The sequence below is a fragment of the Alligator sinensis genome, unplaced genomic scaffold, assembly GCF_000455745.1.
Source record: "Alligator sinensis unplaced genomic scaffold, ASM45574v1 scaffold737_1, whole genome shotgun sequence".
In the NCBI taxonomy this organism is placed as follows: Eukaryota; Metazoa; Chordata; order Crocodylia; family Alligatoridae; genus Alligator; species Alligator sinensis.
Window position 1 is genome coordinate 2,162,274 of NW_005841930.1, and position 20,954 is coordinate 2,183,227.

Genomic DNA, 20,954 nt, shown 5'->3' on the forward strand with positions numbered 1-20,954 from the left:
CTAGACATGTATTAACTGCCTAACAGTACAATATTTCCACATTTTGGAAATAAGAAAAAACTTTCTTCTGCATTTTAAATTTAGCAATCACCATCTAACAATGCCACACAAAATTATTGTGCTGCCCACAGCCATATTGAAAACAAAATATTGTAAAAGTTTAATAAACAAGCATTTGAGGTGAACAAGAAAGATGCTGTATAACTTCCAAGATTAAAAAAAAAGTTCTATTCACATTCTTTAAGGACAACAGATCTTTGGCTAAAAAATAGTTTAATACCTGCTGTGCTGCTTTTATGTAATTAGTTTCTAGTGTCAAATTAACAAGGGCTGTTCTGGAGATTTACTATGCATACAAGTGGATTGAAAAAAATGGAACTACTAGTGCAGTGCAGGAAAGAAATGCTCTTTGGTATGGGGGAATATTTGAAGCTGTCCTTGAAAAGTAGGTGTGTGCGAAACGGGCCCTATTCAATTTGGATTTGGATTCGGCCTGAATGGGGGACTGTAATTCAATTAGTTGATTCGAATCACAGTTCCGGATTTGATTCAGCCAAATCCAAATCTGAAGATTCAATGCTGAATCAGCGATTCGGACACAGACACAGCTTTAAATGCTTTTTCTACATACTTCAAGGTACCAGCATGGCTCATGAATGGTGCGATGCTAGGGCAGATGGAGCGTCCCACAAGAGTGCAGGGGGGCCCCCCGCATGTTCGGTGGCAAACCTGGAAGTGGACCGGAAGTAGTTCCAGTCCACTTCCTGGTCTGCCAGGGAGCACGCAGGAGGCCCCTCCCGTGCTCTCCTGGCTCAACAATCGGCCACATGGGGGACCCCAGGTGCCCCTCCAGACCCAGGAGGCACTAGTCACTGAGCCAGCAGGGCCCCCCTGCATGCTTTCTGGCAGACCCGGAAGTGGACCTGAAGTGCTTCTGGTCCACTTCTGGGTCTGCTGCCGAGCATGCTGGGGAGCCCCCTGTGCTTCTGTGGGACACTTCATCTGCCCCAGCAACACAGCATTCACGAGCCGCCTGCTACCTCGAGGTATGTAGAAAAAACATTTAAAGCTGTGTCTATGTCCGAATCGCCAAATCTTTCCAAATCTCTCCAAATTGATTCGGAGGGTTCCGATTCAATTTGGAGAGATTAATGGGTCTCCTGATTTGATTCGGAGATTTGGCCACCGAATCGGGCCAAATCTCCACCAAATCAAATTGGAGGCCAAAGCTTTGCACAGCCCTATTGAAAAGCAACAATGCACAAGCAAACATGTAGTATGTAATCTTCCTCTCCAGGCACCTTGTCCTGTTGCAAAGTCCTTTGGAAGCGGAGGAGAGTCCTGGGACCTGCACGGCAGGGGGCAGGGAAGGCAGCCAGTTCCAGTGCACGGGGCTTCCCTCCAGTGACACGTGAGTGCAGGAATTGCACATGCATGGCGTGGAGCAATGCTGTAAGAGGTATGCTGGGCAGGCTGCGCTCCTTGCTACAATGTGCAGCACTGGCCGGAGCCATGCGCTGCTGGGCACCAGCACCTGCATAAGGCATGAGCGCCCCCGCCTGCTGCTGGTGTTACTGCCGGCAGGGGCTACACACCATGGGGGGAGTGTAGAGGGAGGACCCCACACTCCCCCACCCTCCCTTACACCCCACAAATGCCCCCCACACACACAGCCACACCTCACAACCCCCCCCACCATACATACATACACCACACACACGCTCCTACCCCCACATCCGCTACACAATATGCAAGACTAAGACTTTATTTTTTTAGGTATTATGCAATCACCTCTATATACACTACACAAACACAAATCATGAAAAAGTATTGTTTACAATAAAATGAAAATGTTATAGTAGGTGTTTGACTTGTAGTGTATGATTTTTTTTTTCTGGTTCTAAACCTCCCCCTCCCAAAAGGAGTCCTTCGGGGGGAAGGAGAAGAACTTCCAGTGGCAAAGATCAGGGGTTAGGGGGTAGGACTTCCGGTCCCAAGATGGCAACCAGGGGGCGGGACAACTGTCAAGGAATGGGCTACCCATGTGGCCTTCAACAGCTCACCAAAACTGGTAAAGTAGCCCTCAAGCCGAAATAATTGCCCGCCCCGATCTAGAGGCTCATGAAGAGAACACTACTTGGTTTTTACACTTGCTTCATATTGTTAATGTCCTCTTCCTAACCATGAAAGTTAAACATTGTTTGAAATTATCACAGCTGTGACAAGGACTGGGGATACAAGAGGACTCCAGGGCAAATTCTTGTACATGGAATTTATAGTTCTCTGCTGTACTGTATTTGCATACAGGAAGGGGTATTTTTCATGCCATGGGACAGTAGTCTAGCAATTCATTTCTATCCATTAACATTTCTACTCAATCCTAGAAGGGAAAATATTAATTCTAAAGTCCCTAAGTAGCATTAAAAGTCAAAAGCTTCAGTTCCTAAATCACTTAAATAATTTTAAAATGTTTATCTGGCATAATTAGAATAAGCAGAAGGCAGAGTAGATTTGCACCTTACACACTTACTTTGGTTAATCTGTCTGTCTGTCACAAGTTTCTATGAGCTGAAGCTTACTTCATCAGATGCTGTGAAAGAACAAGTCAATTTGCCCCATATATTTAAATTAAGTGTCAGTGTGAGTTAAATGGAGCATATGCAACAAAAATACAATTGTAAATAGGTAAGTAAAAGCAGTGTGGGTTGTTTTGCTTTTTACATTAAGAGGACACAAGACAGAACAGCAACACCACCACAGAGCAGAAAGTGACTTAAAGAACAAAAGGAGGTTTTAAGGACACCAAGCTCCACAATATAACATTCACAATAGCAAACAACCACTTTTGAACTATGCTTGTTTATTTTGAGTAATTAGAGATGGATTACAATTATTTTAGCACCATGAATAACATTAGACATTCATTCTTTATGCTTCTAAAACAAGCAGATTTAGAAAGCATGGAGTTAAGGCTAGCAATGTGAACATTAATTAGCATCAAAATGAACATATAAAATACAGTGTCTATAAAGACACCCAAACACTTGTCAGTGTCATCTATATTAGCACACATTTTAGTATAAAATATAGAAGGCCTAAACTTAATATCCACATTTCCGAAATTCTTAAAAATGGTGACACCTTTCACATATAAAAAGAATAAAGCATGTATTGAAAATGTTGCCCTGACTTTACAACTCTCTCTAGAATTGAATGGTGTAACACTTGTCAAAATTAAAGGCCAAGGACAATAATTCCTTTTTTTTTTTAAATATTGTTTTTAAATTTTCTTTCACAGTTCTGCCACAGAGGCTATACCTGATTGTGGAACCAGAGACAGAACTTACTTAAACCTTAGTGAAAATATGTTCTATTTGGGTTCTTAAATCATGCCTACCTCTGTAGTACTGGAAGGCCAGTTCCAATAGAGAACACTGCAGCACCTAATTTCTAGCTATCAACCCCAATATTTGAGTGCCTGGTCCCTATGATGGAATCCAGACCCTAGCACATGGCACCTGGACTCATCACGTATAGAGCACAGGCACCAAGAGTGGGGCCAGCATGCTGATCAGGCAGCTCCCTCATGTCAGCACACACAGTACTCAAATGCCTAGCGCTATCTAAAAAGAAAAGACCATAGGTAGGGATCGATCTTAAACCCTGTTCCCAGACACCTAAGTCAGGGTTCCATAATCTCCTCAAGACCTACAGCCCTTCTGAAAGTAAACACCAGGGCCATTTCTTTCAATAAACTTGAGTGCTCCTTTCTTTTAAGAAGATGCTGCCCTCTAGATTGTGTAAGGGCTGCTACTGTCATTTTTATCATTCTTATTATTAGAGCACTTGCAGGGAATCCAGGTTCAATTCCCTCCTCAGGGGAGTGCTGAAATCAAGACTCGGCTGTTCCTGAGGGATAGGTGCACTTGCTTCTCTGCTGCTGAAATTGTCACAAGGAATTCAAGATGCCTGGGGCCAGAAGGAGCATGACTAGTTTAGTGTTTAAGGTGCGTGTGTGTGTGTGTGTGTGTGTGTGTGTGTGTATCTGTTTAAGGGGCTGGGTGTGGGTGTGTGTGGATCTGGGTTTTAATCCTTACTTCCAGCACTGTATTTTACAGGAAAGAGCTATTAGCTAAAATCCTTTTGCAAGGCAAGGATTTCTTAGGGTGATATCTTTTATTTGACCACCTATGTAGTTGGGGTGAAGTTAGACAAACATTCAAATGCATGAAATACCTCCTCAGGTCTTTTAGTCATAGTAATGTCTAAGTTTTGGGATACAATTAAGGTTCAGCTTGCAGCCGAACTGCCCAGCTTTGTCCAATTGGGGCTCTTCTGTACAAGTGTAAAAGATGAACATTCAGGCAGGTAAGAAACTTTAAAGTCACAAAGTGTTGCTCCTCTGTAATGCCTTCAGGGTTAGATGGTAGCTCAGTAGGGGGTTTTCAGGATTGCATTGTTGGAGTCTGATGCCTCATTTCTACCTGTATCCCTTTTTGGATCTAGCCATGAGTGCCTAGTGTTCAGGGTGATTTCTGTAAGCCAAAATTAACAGCCCAGCACTGAGATCACCAGCTATCTGAGATCAAGAATTTAAGATGGGCATTACTGATGTGTATGACCGGATCTTGTGCTCCAGTGATCAAAAGACAGAAAAAGAGAAGATTGCCATTGTCACCGTACCACACACGTCTTCAAAAAGTGGATCACACAAGTGAATCCATGACTATCTAAGCTGTCTTTGACTGCACTGAACACTTTAGGGAGCTATTCAGATAGTGACCTCAAGTATATTAAGCAAATTTCTGTCTGGTCAGTGTAGACCAGACTCAAAAGGACTCTTGGTAGAACAGACTGCCAGTCTGCTCTACATAAGTTTATATGGCTACAACATACAGAGCCAAATAGTGTCAACGGACTCAGGATTCTGCTAGAGTCCTACCTGCAATGCATAACTAGCATGAGTTTAACAGTCAGCCCTGGTTTCAATTTATTATACTTATGTATTCTTGTATACACAGATGTATAACACGGCTGCAAGTATTTTCATATCCCTTAGCAATGCAGGATATATTATTCAGATATCACAGAGACAAGGACCACTTAAGAACCTAAAAAGAAAATGTCAATAAGCCATGTGAAATGTTTGCATCCAGCTTGCTCGGACTGAGCCTTTCAAGATTCAGTGTACTACACAGAAGGGCAGAGCATTTGAGCTGATACTGTTCACACAGTAGGAAACTGGCATTCCACCTTCTAAACTAATCCCTCTCTCCAAACTGCTCCTAGGACCTTTCCTGAAAATATTGATGGGAACTGGGAGGCGGATGGGGAGGTAGAAACGTGGAGGTAAGGTTGGAGCAGCCATGAGAAGCAGAGCTGGATTACTTGTCTATGGAAGCTACCATTTCCCAATGCAGAAATGTGACTTCTGCCAAATTGAAGTGAATTACTTTTTCAGATGCTTTCATTTTCTAGCCTCTCAAAAACTGCTTAATTTTGATGAGGAAAAGCCTTAATATTATATCTATTCCCTCATAAAGTGGATGAAATATTTTAAAATTTAAAAAATCTTTTAGAAGAAACAAGACATTTGCATCTGCACCTTAACTAGCAAGCAGATACTTTGTACATGGCATTATTTGTGATGCATCAACACCACACTGAAACTTTGGGATGAAGACATAAATCTTGATATGAAACGTAAATTATTTAAATAGATCTTAAGACTAGAAAAGACCATTATAATCATTTAGTCTGTAACTAAACACAAGATAGTTTCAGCCAGCATTACTTCTGACAGAACTGGATAATTATTTATTTTTTAAGAAAGACAGACAACCCATCTCAATTCAAGACTGGGTAACAAAGAAATTGCCATTTCTGAGTAAGCTGTTCTTCGCAGTTAACCTCTGCATCTTATTTTTATTCTGAATTTGTATAACTCCAAACATGGGACCTTGTTATGCCTTTGTCTGCTAGACTGAAGAAATGTCTCTTACTGAAAATCTCCCTACATCAGTATCTTGTCTTAATTAGTTTTAGATATTTTTTTTAAAGTCTTTCACTATAAGACACTTTTCCCAAACCTCAAGTCATCCTTCTTGCTTTTTCTGAAGTTTTACTTCAGCATTTAATTTTTAACATCCTTTTTCAAATGTTGAGACCTGGCCTGGACATAGCATTCAACTGCTAATCACACTAATCAATGCCATGTTCTGACTTGTATTTTGCAGTTCATTCCTCATACATTTCAAGATTGTGTTAACTCTTTTGATTATGCACCTCACAACACATCCCACTTCAAGATATTAAAAAAAATACAGACTCTGTCCTATAAATATGAGCTACATTTTTTCTTCTTAAAATGCCTGCCTCGTATTTGGCTGTATTAACACATTTCTCATACAAGGCCAGTGTACCACATGGTTGCCACTCCATTTTTGTGTCATCTGCAAAGTTTATCAGCAATGGCTTTTATTTTCTTTCAGATTATTTATAAAGATATTATTATAATATTGTGCCAAGTAGACAGGCAAGCAGGACCTGATGCCTCTCATGAGTTCAGAGCACAGCAAGTGCTAAATGGCCTTCCTTAATTTACCACAAAAAATCCTTTAAAATAATAAACAGTATGATAAATATTAATTTTCATACCCAAAGTAGCCAAAATGAGTAAGAGGATTTTATCATAAATTTCACTGTGTATTTTCATTGCCAATGAAATACCCAACACTGAATAATATCACCTGGAAGAAGAATCAAGAGCACAAATAATGTGGTTGCTAATGTAATTTCTGTAATGAAAGCATCATCTCTTGAGGATTTTAACTAATAACATTACTTGCTTTTTAGAAATTAGATTTTCAAAAGCATAAGCGATTAAGGAGCACTGATCCCACTACATGTCAAGGGAATCTGTGCTCCCAGACTTCCCAGCCATTTCTAATGGTCTCTCTTAAAAAGGAGAATTGTCACTTTACCATTTCCAGTTTCAGTTAGACTCTGATGAGCCTTGTTCATTTTTAATATGAACTAAGCAATGTAAGTAGGATGACAGAATCTGACCCATAATAATTAAGATACTTATCTAATTACTTAATGGGGTTTAAAAAAATATATCTTTTAAGCTAAATATTGCTAATATAACATGTTTCACTTCACAGTAATATAAAGTTGTATGAGCAATTCGCAATCTTTGGTAAGAATGAAGAAATTAAATTAAAAATAGTGAAATGGCAGTAAAGATTACATTTTTAAAAGGTGTGCTCCTAAATAGGAATTACACATCCAAATGATGCTGACAACTAAGTGAGAAATCGTATTTGAATGTGCTTTTAGTTTTCAGATAATTATTTTCTTTGCTGTTACATAAGTAGCATTACGTGGCCCTAGTAAAATAAGTATCTATGTAAGCGTTCCGTTGCGTAAGCAGCACAGTTCAAGTGTAATCCTGATAAATTCAGACACACTCTTAAGATCTTCTTATTTCAGACAAAACATTAGCTTCAGTAACGTTCAGAGAAAGGTGTTCAAAAATATGGGTTTGACACCCAATTTAGGACTGTGCAAGTAATAAGGGATGTGAACCAGTATGTTAAGTGAGTAACTGTGCCTGCAAAGACAATTTTTTGCATTTCTTGAAAACAGGAAGTTGTATCCTACATGCAATTGAATAAAAATTTAAAGGTCTATAATTAATTAGCATAACAGTGCAAAATCTTTTTAAATTGTCTAATGCAGCTAAAATAGCTCTTATATATATTTCATGTATATTTCCATTTATCTGTATGAACAATTGAATCTTATTGCACACTTAAAATGTATCCTTTAAAGCTGTCTTTAATTATTTTCTAGTGAAACCCTAAAAAAAGAAACAAATTTAAAATTTAATCTAATTCACAGCTCTGCGCCCAAGCACTGCAGTTAACTAGATTTTTAAAACTACCAGCTACTCCAGCACTGTAAAAGAAGGACTTAATAAATTGTAGTACCTGGGTACTAACGATACCAATATTTCAGCTGCTTTAATGCTGAATTTATTCACTTGTGTATGCTCAATACATGTACAAATCAGATATAATCCTAAAATGTCTACTGATCAGATTATAAAAAAAGGTGAACCAATGCAAAAAGTGGTCTAGGATGAGTTTAAGCAAATAGAACAGAAGTATTAAGAAAAAATGAAATAGGAGAATAATTTAGCTTCCAAAAGCAAGATAATTTCAAGAAAGAATAGAAAATGACAACACTAGATATTCCTGCTTATTACTATAGGATTTTAAAAGTATTTAAAACACAATGAAAAAGTGGGGGGAGGGGACTTAGTCTAAGAGCTACTAACAGCCCTCTTATAAGCCATATAAGAATTTTCCTTTATTGGACGGACTGTAAAATTCCCAAAGCTATCCTGGAAGGGTCAATGAATCAAAAACAGCTTTCACACTTCCAGAAATACGTCCTGATGAATTAAAAAAATAATCTGTTCACACACAGGATCCCTGGCAGATGCACACTGATGCTATAAAAAACTTCAAATGCCTTGATAACATGGCTTGAAACCAGACTCAAGGTCTCATCCAGAAAGCTATTCTGTGCTGGAGCACTATGTCCAATTTTAAAAAATAATAATAGATTTTCTGCTTAAAGTCAGAAAAATGATCTAGCTCCTTTAAAAACAACTTCAGCCTGGTAAGAAGATACAATGCATCAAATAACAGAGTCTATTTCCTTGCTGGGCTTTTCTGTTGTGCCTGATACCAAAGTGCTGTCATTTTCCAGCATTTTCTCAGTTGTTGCTCCATCAACAGTTTTTGCTTTTTCTTTTAGCTTTTTCTTTTCATGTACCCATGGAATGAAGCATAATATGGCGCCACCAATAATGGGGGGAACTCCAGCCAGGTAGAACGCTACATCATAGGTACCTAGGTAGTCACGCAGTAAACCTGGGAAGAAAGAAAATTATCACCAATACATAATTTAGTAACTGATGTTTTAGCTTGACTCCCTGCATAACACAGGACTATATATAATTTTACTTCATGATTCTTCTGTCTAGCTCAGTTAAATTTGTGGTTGAACTGGATCATACCCTTTTAAAAGGATATCTTGAGGACTCCAGTGATAAAGGATTCACCATACCTTGGAAATGTCTGCTAACTGTGATTACCTTCACTATTACAAACTTGTACTTTATTTCCCGTTTGAATTTTGAAGATTTCACTTCCATCCTTTGTCTGCTAAATTCATCATTTATCTTCTCACTCTTAAGGAAACAGTAGACTTTACATCTTATATAATATGCTAAATAAATAGCATCTCTTTATAGCCTTCAAAATAGCCCACTTTTCAGATGACATATTACTTGTATCACTTTTCCAAATTCTCTTCAGTATCTTCTTTAAAGTATTGACACCAGAACTAGATACATTATTTCAAACGGCTCTGAAGACTTAATTGACAAGATGTGCAAACAGACCTCCAGGATCATGATGCCTTAGATAACCAGCAAGATGGAAATGGCAGCTCGTTATCTGTGGCAACAGACAACACTCCTCTTCTGAAACCCCAACCATCCAGGTGAATAAAAGGCACAAAGCCCTGACATTGGAGGAGAAGAAATCTATCCCACTGTAGAAAAGGCCAAACCACACGCCCCACAGGCTGGGAGGATTAAGATCACTGATACCAAGTGGAAACTTGGCGGCTGGTTGGTGACTCTCTTCTGCAGAGGATGGAAGTATCCATCTGGAAGCCTGATCTGTCATCTCAGGAGGTCTGCTGCCTGCCAAGGGACCACTCATAGATTTAATAGATTTCATAGACGTTAGGGCTGGAAGGGACCTCAAAGATCATCAAGTCCAGCCCCCTGCCCCAGGGGTAGGAAGTCCACTAGGGTCAAAGGACCCCAGCAAGATAAGCATCCAAGCATTTCTTGAATGAGTCCAGAGTAGGTGCCTGCACCACATCTGGAGGGAGTCTATTCCAGGTCTTGGGGGCTCGGACAGTAAAGAAATTTCTTCTTATGTCCAGCCTAAAACGGTCTTGTAGGAGTTTATGATCGTTGATCCTTGTTTTTCCTTGGGGCACTCTGGTGAACAGACATTCTCCCAGATCCTGATGCACACCCCTTATGTACTTATAGGCAGCCACCAGGTCTCCCTTGAGCCTGCGCTTTTCCAGGCTGAAGAGTCCCATGGCTCTCAGCCTCTCTTCATAAGGCCTGTTCTCCATCTGATCATGCACGTGGCTCTCCTCTGGATTCTCTCAAGCTTCTTGACATCCTTCTTGAATTGTGGAGCCCAGAACTGGATGCAGTAATTCAGCTGTGGCCTTACCAAGGCCGAGTACAGCGGGAGGACGACATCCTGAGATTTACTTAAGCATCTATGGATGCAAGCCAGGGTTTTGTTTGCTTTACCAGCTGCAGCATTGCATTGGTGGCTCATGTTCATCTTGTGGTCAATCATGACCCCCAAGTCTCTTTCAGCAGTGGTGCTAGCAAGCGTAGCACTGCCCAGCCTATAAGTATGCTGCGGGGTTTTTTTTCCCTGAGGTGGAGTACCTTGCATTTATCGGTATGGAACATCATCAAGTTTGTGTCCACCCACTTACTAAGCTTATCCAAGTCAGCCTGGATCACTAGCCTGTCCTTAGGTGTGGACGCTATGGCCCAAAGTTTAGTGTCATTGGCGAACTTAGCGCTTCTGACACCAGTGTCCACATTGTTGATAAAGATGTTGAAGAGAACCAGTCCAAGGACAGAGCTTGGGGGACACCACTGGTCACAGAGTGCCATAATGACTCGCTACCATCGACCACTACTCTCTGGGTCCAACCACATCTGAGACACTACAGAAAGGCTGCACTACTACCCTGTGCTGCTCATCTGTGTGGACACTAGTGCCACTTCTGGGGATGACCCTGAGCAGCTCAAAAGTGATTACAGGGCCCTGGCTGCAAGGGTGAAGGGCACAGGGTCTCAGGTGGTTTTCTCCTAAACCCTTCTGGTCAAAAGTAAAAGGTTCATCTCCTAGACATAGCCTAGAGATCAACCCGTAGCTACAAAAATGGTGTCACCAACGGAGCTCTGCGTTTTCTGACAGGGAGTAAGTGTTGCAAGGAGGAGGATTTCTGGCAAGAGTTAGGGAATATGCAGGAAGCATTGAAAATCCTAATATAACCACAGAAGTATGATGTAACTGGGATAACTGAAACTTGGGTAGTCTGATGACTTGACTACTGTCATGGATGTGCATAACTTGCTCAGGAAGAACAAGCAGGGGAAATAAAGCAGCAGCACTGCTCCTCCTAAAAGATTTATGTTTGATCTGAGGTGCAGTAAAAAGCAGGAGGTAGGATAATTGAAAGCCTCTGGATTGAAGTAAGAGGTGAGAACAAGAATGATGCCATGGCAGGTTTCTGCTATACACCATCAAGCAAAGGGAGCAGGGGGACAAGGCTTTTTTTAAACAACTAATGGAAGTATCCAAAATGCAGGACCTCATGTTTATGGGGGACCTCAATTATGATGGCATCCACTGGGAAGGTAACACAGCAGTGCACAGGCAGTCTAGAAAGTTTTTGGAGCATATTGGGGTAACTTTTTGGTACAGTTGGATGAAAAGCCACTCTGGGGACAAAACCCTTCTCAATTTGCTGCTCATAAAGAGGGAGGAATTGAGCAAGATTAAGAAGGTGGAAGACAGCTTGGGTGACATTCATCACAAAATGACAGCATTCACAATCCTAAGAAAAGGAAGGAAGGAAAGCAGCAGAATAAGGACACCAGACTTTAGAAAAACAGCTTTGAATCTCAGGGAACTCCCCTGGGAGGCAAGTCAGAGAGAGAAGGAGAGCTGGTTAACAAAGCCATATTCAGGGTGCAAGAGCAGACTCCCTTGATGCAAAGAAAAGAAGATCACCCAAGTGATCAGCCTGGGTGAACAGCAAACTCCTCAGAGCTGAAATTCAAAAAGGAATTTTACCAAAATGTGAAACTTGGTCATCTCATTAGGGATAATTATAAAAGTATTGCACGGGTTCAGAAAGGCTGGGTTTGCATTGAGATGCAGCTAACAATGGATGTGAAAAACAACAAAACAGCGTAATAATAAAGTGTAATGCAGAGGGGAATCTAGTAACTGATGATGCCGAGAAGCCTGAAGCATTTAGTGCCTCTTTTACTTCAGTCTTCACAAATAAGGTCATCTACCTTATGACAAGCAAGGACAGGCATAGAGATAAGCAACCTAGAGTAATAGAAGAAACAGGCTGAAAAAAGACATCCTAGGTGGAGTGCGATAAGTTGTGGCACAGCTGGTTGTGCTCCAGGGATGTCTATAAATGTCCCCAGTTGCCACATCCCTGTGCTGGGGAGCAGGGGAATACTTGCAGGGAAATCCTGCTCCCACCCACACCTGCAGAGGCAGAGGGGGAAACTCACACAGGGGTTCCCCTTTGCATTTGCAGGTGCCCGCAGGGAAATTATGGGTTGGCATGCATTTCTGACAGCAGCACAGGGCGCAGATGTGAAGAAAGGATCCCTCTGTGGGAGTCCCCACTGTATCCTTTCTTTGCTTTGCACCTTCAAAGAAATCTCTACAGGGAGATTCCCCCAAGAGTATCACTTTTGTACAGTGTGTATGCCTGCAAGCAGGGAACCCCCAGATGCAGACACGTGCCCTGAACCTTGAAGCCTTGACTTTTCCCACTTACCCAGATGCATCTCCTCAGGTAAGTGGGGAAAGTGAGGCAGGCACTCCCAAGGTTTGAGGGACATAATCTTCCCTGGGAATTCCAGGGGTGTGTAGGATAGGGCCCCTCAAGCCCATGGAGCCCCTGCCTCAGGGCAGCTGGAGACCACAGACAGCTTTGCACTGCCCATACTCTCCCATCATAAACAGACACAGGTTCCAATACAGAGGCCCAATTTATTACTGCCTTCTGTCATAACTACAATTTGACCATTTGTGGTGCAACAGAAGGTACAGACATCAGTTTATTTTGACTTTGTGCTGCTGTCAAAATGTTTATGGCAGCACAAAGACGACGCCTGTTTCCCTCCTTAGAACAGCTGGAAATTTTCATGTCACCAGGGCCAGAGGGAATGTATTCTCGCATACTGAAAGAACTGAGGTAGTTTCAGAGCCACAGTCTTGCCTATCATCTTCAAGAATTTGTGACAGTCAGGTGAGGCCCCCAGCGACTGGAAAAAGGCAAGTATAGCACCAGTCTTTAAGAAACAGAAGAAAGAAGATCGGAATCTGAACTTGATACCTAAAGAGACCACGGAGCCTGTCATCAAGGAATCCCTTTCCAAGCACCTAGTCCTCTAACTGGAGATAGAGAGCACCTAGTCCTCTAGGTAGAGATACAAGATAGTAGGGAACAGCCACCATGGATGCAACAAGAACCTGATGAATAAACAGCATACCTGATCATCTTGATTTCCTTCTATGTCAAAGTGTCTGGCTTTATGGATGGAGGGAGAGGAATTTTAGCAAGGCCTTTTACAATCTCACATGACATTCTCACTAGCAAGCTATGGAAATACAACCTAGATCAGTGATGCTCAACATGTTTGGCTGGCTGGCCAGGTGGGTACTGCCCAGGTCCTCTACAGGCTGGCTCTGGCTGATGGTCCCAATCCCACAAAGGGTAGTCACGGCAGAGGGTGACAGGGGGCATCCCCACTTCAACCTGACCCCATGGGTAGGACAGAGGGGCTGGGACCCAGCTCCACAAGGGAAAGGAGCATGGCCCAGCCCCAATTACATCTTGTGGGGGGAAGAGGGTATGACCCAGCCCCACAAGGGGAAGGGGGCTTGACTTGGCCCTGTGGTAGAGGGGTTTGAGCCAGCCACAACCTGGCCCCACAAGGGAAAGGGGGTGTGGACCAGGCCCATCCAGCCTGGGTGGAGGGGCAAGGCCCAGCCTCATCTAGCTCTGGAGGGGGAGTGAGAGGCATGATCTGGCCCCAACCTGCTGTGCAGGGCTCAGGGTTTGGGAATTTGGCAGTGAAGGAGGGTGGCCATATTTATGGCCACCACTCTATTGCCGCCAAAATTCCCAATCCACAAGGAGTCCTGTGGGTCAGATAATCTATGGCTCCACGGGCCAGAGGTTGAGCACCCCTAGCCTAGATGAAAACATTGTAAGGTAGACACATAATTAGTTGGATCATTGTACAGTTCTCAAAAGTGTAGCCAACAATGGCTTCATGTCTAAATGGGAGTAGGTATCAAGTGGTGTTTGTCCTGGGTCCAGCCATTATGTTAAATTAAAATATTAGATTCTTACACTCAAATGGAAATCTTGAAGTGTCTTTGGGAGGACAAAGTATTACACCTGTGTGTTTTAAGATGCCAAAGCTAAAGTAAAATAGGAAAACTAAAAGGTAAAAGCAGTAACAAGGAATTACCCTTTGCCATTTGCCTCATCTTAAATACCAATCTCACTTCTTGGAAATGATTAAGTAGTTAGACTTACAGGCTACCAACCGTCTCAACATTTACCTGCAATGGGGGGACCAACAATCATAGGAATTGACATAAGTCCCAGCAGAAATCCTATGGCTTGAGAGACATCTTGGGCACCAACCAACTCAAAGGCAATAGGAGCCATGATGCAAATGAAGCAGCCATCAAACAGACCCATGAAGAGGCAGACAGCAGTGAGACCTCCAAAGACGTGGCACAGCGGAATCATCATGGACATCAGCCCAATGAAGAAGAATGAGATCACCTAGATATGGTAGAGGAAAAAGATATATTGCATTAAATCACGAAAGGAACCTCAGAATATGTGGAGCAGCAACAGCTTCTAAATGAGGAGTGTGCGCCATGTGGCCCACGAGGACAATCCCAGTGGCCTGCCAGATGGGTGAACTGGTCAAGTTTGCACCCTGGACAGTGGTGGGGAGGGTCACATCCCATGGGGGTCATCAAGAAACAATGCAGCAGCCACTGGGTGTAGGGACCCTCTCATCCCCCTACTGCAGTTGCCACCATAATTCAGAAGGAGGAGGAGCCCAGAGACCCAGGCAGCAGCAGCAGTAGTGGCAGGAGGAGTGGCAGCCACACAGGAGAAACTATGGGGCACAACCCATCTGCCCATAGGCCACAAGTTGGACAGCTCTGCTCCTAAGCCATGTTTCCCAAGCCTTTATAATGGCTTTCATCACTCTCCCCTGGACTCTTTCCAATCTATCCACATGTTTCTTGAGGCGTGGGGCCCAAATTGGATACAAAACTCCAGGTGAGGCCTCACCAGTGCCAAATATAGCAGGAGAACCACTTTCCTTGATTTGCAAGTGATGCGTCTATTAATACAGCCCAGCTGTATTAATTAGTTCTTGTTAGTTTCTTGTTTTGCAACTTTAGGAACTAATATCACTTGCAGAAGTTAGGGTGATTATTTAGGAATTTATGTTAATATTCATGTGGAGTAGTATTCTTTAGGTCCTGTGAACACATTTCCCTGTATTTCAATTCCCGTATTGCTACCAAGTGTTTGTGCTTATCAGTGTTATTATATACAGTATAAGCTACTTAAGACAGCTGTGCCAAAAGCAGGCAGCTATTTTAGTCATGCAGATTTAATGGCACCAGGCTTTTTTTTTTTTTTTTTTGCTTGCTTGCTTGTTTCCTTGTACCAGAATAAAACTCGGGTTTAAATGTTTCAACTTTACTTTTCATTCCCACAAAAAAAAAAAGAAAAAAATTGGTTATTGTTCTTAGGGCTCCATTAAAGTGGGTTTGAAACAGAAGTGAAAACAGAACTTTACCCTGCTAGACTGAAGATAGCATTGTCCTGGAACTAACAGGGTGCATCTACATGTGCAATTAATGTGAAGCAATAAATTCTGGAGCAGTTTGAGCTGGAGTAAACTAATCCTAGGCACAGCATCTACATGTGCACCTGAGACAGCAGCAATTTGAGCCAGGGCAGAGCAGGTCCAAATTGGCAGGGAGCATGGAGAGTCAGCCCCAGGCTCTGGGTGGCAGCGTCGGAGGGCCTGGCTGGGGCACAAGGGTGCTGAAAGTGTGGAGCTGTGTGGCTAGGCAGTAGGCAGGAGCCTGGCCCCAGGATAGCTGGGTGCAACTTACACCTGCGGTCAGCATCTATACATGCATTTATTCACAGTAAATTACCCCAGTGTAAGATAGTACTGTCCCCTGCACAGCTGTTGCACATGCAAATGGTGACGCTTTACTCTACAGCTAATTAGTCTACTCCATAGTAAAACACATGTGTAAATGTGGCCACAGATACAGAAAAGGGAGAATAAAGCTATACATTTGTGAAGTATTTCACAAATCGCTCAGCTCCACAACACTAGTCATAGATGATAGTCAATTTCTAGTTGCAGTTCAGAACCACTGTTGCTGAAGCAGTAAGAATGCTCTGCATTCACTATGAACAACACTGCTGTAAAGGCTATTAACCTCCTGGAGATGAGAAATATTTACAATATGATTCCACGCAATACTCTTTCAGTTAAGAGATACAAATAAGAAGAATAAAGAAATACTAAATACATTGTTACAACAATTTACACACTAGCATCACCACTTTTGAGTAGTAGATTCTCATGTCTGCTCTTAAAGATCCAGGAAAAGGGCCCAATTAAAAAAGAGCATAAGTTTTTCTTATCTTTAAATGAGCTGAAACACAGCATGTCATTATTTAACTGTAGATTTCATGCCCTCAAAGGGGAATATCAAGACTTTTTACTCTAGTCACCTGAATAAAAACAAAAAACCAAACAAAACCTGAAACAACAGCTGATTCTTTGAAGTAAATGATGCATCTATAAAACTTAAAAGATACTATTGCAAATTTTACGGCTATCAGCCAGAGAGAGGTAAGAAACTGGACTTTTAAACTATGTACAATTATAATTTGTCTTTTTTTAATTGGCTTTAGACATATTAAAATCTTCCAAGTGTGACAGTAGATTATGAATCAATCCAAAACTATATCCAGTATTCCTTCCTCCTTTCTATTGATATCTCTTACCTTTAAAACTAAACATATACAGGCAAAGTGAAAAAGATTTCGCCTACAAAAAGCAGACATCCACAATAGTACAGGAAAACCTCATTTGTTCAATATGGGATAGTTCAAAGTATCAGATACTTCAAGCAATTGTCACTTCCCAACCAAAAGGATTTGTTTGTGTATGCTTTACTATATGGATAATTAAAAATATCTACTTTGAAATTCAAAGCTGTTTTCTGGTCCCTCAGACAGGGAAAACCTCACTGATTCGAAATACAAAGGACCAAAAAATACTGACTCTGAAATACTGTAAATGGGTTCAAAATAAATGTGCCCGTAGTAATTTGCATGTATCCAAATTACTATGTATATGTACATACTTAGTTCACCCACATGTGAACCTTACTAACTGATAAGAACAAAGTCAGGACTTATCCCACTGACTAGTTGAACAGATTTCATGGTATGTAGTACAAGGAGTTCCTACTGTAGAATAGCAGCAATGATCTAGGGAGCCTTTTTCATCTGGTTATGTCAATCTAAGTGCTGAACTATCCTACAACCCCTCTCCATAAATCCCACCAAGCCCCACTGCAGACCCATCATCCCTGTTTCTGCCAACCCGGCCCCAATCCCGCCAACCCCCAATTACGCCAAACTGTCCCTGATCCTATCAAACTGCTCCCAGTCCCAATCAGGGGTTAGTCTTCACTGCCCATCCATACATGCAAATTACTATGGGTACATTTATTTCAAACCTGTTTATTTTTAAAGTTGGTATATTTTGGTCTCCTGTGTTTTGAATTAAAGAGGTTTTCCTGTATTGACCACAGCAAATGCAGTGTGGTGTCTGCCAGGGGTCTCCTGTGTTATAACTGAATAAGTTTCTTTTTCTTTCTGTGAAGCAACAAATACCATTCCCATTAAAAAAATCAGAGCTAGAGCTGTGCAACATATTTACATTAAATCCAGAGCTTTTACAAAATTCTGTATTTCTGAATAAGGAGCAAAATTGGCTGCACTACTGGAAAACCTTTAATCCTCCACTCTTCCCAAATTCAGGTGTCTTTGGAGGCTTGAGGAACAGAAATCTGCTTCCTTCTCCTACCACGAGTCCACTGACTCCATCTGCCACTTACCTTGGGTCCTTGGGGTTGCCCGATAGGGTCTTCAGGGTTGGTGCCTAACAGTCACAAGTTGGTCTTACTGTGGACTATGACATTACTGAGTCAGAAAAACTCACTTGTTGCTAAATGGCCCCATTTAACTGAGTTGAAGAAAAGCCCCCAGAAAGCTGCAGCACTAGGAATTATGGGATAAATAATTCCTTCTTCAGTATTTCTTTCAGTATTTCTTTCATTCACTGCTCCAACTGGCAAAAGAGTTCCCTCACTACTGAAAGTGAGACTGATGTCTAGCATACCTTACTCTCCAAGAAAAGAAGGTTGTAAGTCCTAGAGCCTCCTGCACTTAGATCTGGAGAACCCTTGTATCAGCAGCAGTCACATTCATCCTCCTTGAACTCATCAAATTCAATCAGCAAACAAAGGATGTCTGTTCACTTCCAGTTCCTGCAAACCAAAGCTAGGGGTGCAGTATGCAAATTCCTTCGCAAACATGCAGAAGCCCTACCTGTAAATAAACTTTTTTTGCCCCAGGAATATAATCTGCAACTCTGCCAAAGATTAGTCGGCCAATTCCGGAAGTGACACCCAAGCAGAGTAGAAGCACTTCTTCTTGCACATTCTCACCGAGTCTCTCTTTTACATGCTTCATCTGTTTGAAAAAAAAAAAGAGAGAAAGTGGCAGGTAACATATAATCTGAAATTAGAATTAACATTATTAAGAAACTTGAAGAAATAGCTGAAAAACGATGTATCAAACCAGTCCCCTGCTGCCAGGCTTTTTATATACCGTAACAACTGTCTAACCTAAAATGCATGAGAACTGCTGTTCATGGAACCAGAACCAAGCCCCCTCCACTCCCTGGTCCAGCCAAACGCTGTCATCACTAGGCAGTCACTCCCCCTGGCTCGCTCTTCTTGGCTAAGGACAGAAGTTACATATCAACTGGTTTAGATTCAAACTTCTGTCCCAGACCCCTTTCCTGGTTCAAGTTAAATTACAGTCCCCCAGCATCCCAGTATGCTTTCCAGCCCTGGGCTGTGCTGTGCTGTGCTCCAGCAGAGAAGGGTTGGGAGGGAGGGGGGAGGAAGAGACTGCCCCCCCTTCCCCTCCTCCCACGCAGCAAACCTGGCTGGGGTCTGGGGCCAGGGAGGGGGCTAAACTTCTCCTTCCTTGAGTACAGAGCTGCCTTGACCTGCTAAAAACTTATTGCTGGCTGCAGCTGCAGACTACAAATCCCAGAGGCACCTGGAAGCAGGAAGAGGAAGTGATGAGCAACTTTGCAGAGTCCTGTTACTGTGATTCTGGATTGCAAATCCCAGAGATCTTGGGGGAAGAGGAAGTGAACACACAGCCCATGCTGGCTACATGCTAGAGAGCCATGCTCTAGCACCTCCCAGCTTCTGGCCTGAGCCACTATAGGCATGTGGCTACATTTCCTGAATCAAAAGTGAATGTCTGTCTAGTTGTTCCTCAATTTAATATCTGCATTTTCGACTAACCTGAACTGATTCAGCCTCAGGCTTTTTGACTGTTTGTACTTAGCCCTTCTGGTCCTACGACCCTTGCATTCTTGGCTTCTCAGTGGCCCAGCTTCAGTAGAAGTAGAGGACCCTCAAACAGCCTATTATATAACCTGGTACTTACAGCACTCTCCTGGGAGGCAGAAGACATTGATTCCAACCCTTTTAGGGTAATGAAGGCCTAGAATCCAGATCTTTCACTTCCTGGGCAAGTGCTCTAGCCATCAGGCTATCATACAAAAAATGTTTACCACCACCTGTCAGGTAGATACCTACCCTCAAAGGAGAAAGCAAGTACTTTGGACACTGAATGCAGAGGCATCCAGCCTCAGCAGAGGGGAGAAAGTTCAGGTATGAGTTTTCTATCGCTAGGCATACCTGACTTCTCCATAGCAGATCGGCAAAGTGCCTTATTCTTCCCATTCTCTGTTTATGGAGCTTATGCACCCATCCTAGAAAGTGCTTGCCAGAGATGGCCATTTCCTCATTTTCCACACAGGAATCCTACATCCCTAACTTTATTTGTGCAAGGCACCCAATTTTAGCTATTGCAGTGCCCCAGTGAAGGTGCTTATATGACCAGTCTGGATCTAGTCCCATATATATCAACATACTGTTAGCACCACTGAAGTAGTCAAAACAACATTAGAGAATCAAGGCAGACCACGCATTTGGTTCTGTACAACAGAACTCCTCCTCAGGTTCTACAACAAAAGTTCTGCTGTATTGAGGACAATGTATGAAAGGGGAAAGATTCAGAGGAAAACCTAGACTATCAAATGAATGTGGATTAAGGATAAAAACACAAGGTGAAAGGGTCAAGAGTGAAGAAAAGTGGGACCTGAGTACAGAAATAGGAATCCAGGGCTGTGGACCTAGCCTCACATTGGATAACTAACTTTTAGTCATTAACTGATGATACACCCATTAAGATTAACTGTCTAGTTCAACATGCTGGTCAGTTAAAACAAAACACCATGCACCTCCATAATTTCTTGGAATTGATATTAAAGAAGGAATACCAGAAAAGTTGAAAGCAGAAAATGAGAATGAAAGTGTGCGGGCCGGGAGCGGTCCGAGGCTCTGTAAGAGTGCGCCGGCGTTTGCGCCGGCGTTCGCGTAGGGCGGGCACGAGGGAGCTGCACAGGGTAGCTCCTCCAGGGAGTAGGCAGCGGGTGCACCTCTGCAGTCATGGTGATGCAGACGCAGAGCGCAGCTGCCAGGGACCCTGCCCGGGGGCTGCCGCCTACCATGGGCTCTTCTGAGGCCTCCACCCAGACGGAGCTCATGGTGGAGTCGGTG

At 42.5% G+C, this 20,954-nt stretch overlaps 1 protein-coding gene across 3 annotated transcripts in view; it reads right to left on the reverse strand.

Moving 5' to 3' along the window:
- Nucleotides 1–1,995: 1,995 nt before the first annotated feature.
- The window catches only part of SLC16A10 (solute carrier family 16 member 10), a 69,698-nt gene continuing 50,739 nt past the window's right edge, over nt 1,996–20,954 (reverse strand). For all 3 annotated transcript variants that reach the window (XM_006019477.3, XM_025198840.1, XM_025198841.1), the window contains 3 exons: nt 18,637–18,780; nt 14,517–14,745; nt 1,996–8,945 (listed from right to left, as the gene is read on the reverse strand). In XM_006019477.3, coding sequence (XP_006019539.2) covers nt 8,710–8,945; nt 14,517–14,745; nt 18,637–18,780 — 609 coding nt within the window. In that variant the 3' untranslated portion in view covers nt 1,996–8,709. The remainder of the gene's footprint in view (nt 8,946–14,516; nt 14,746–18,636; nt 18,781–20,954) is intronic.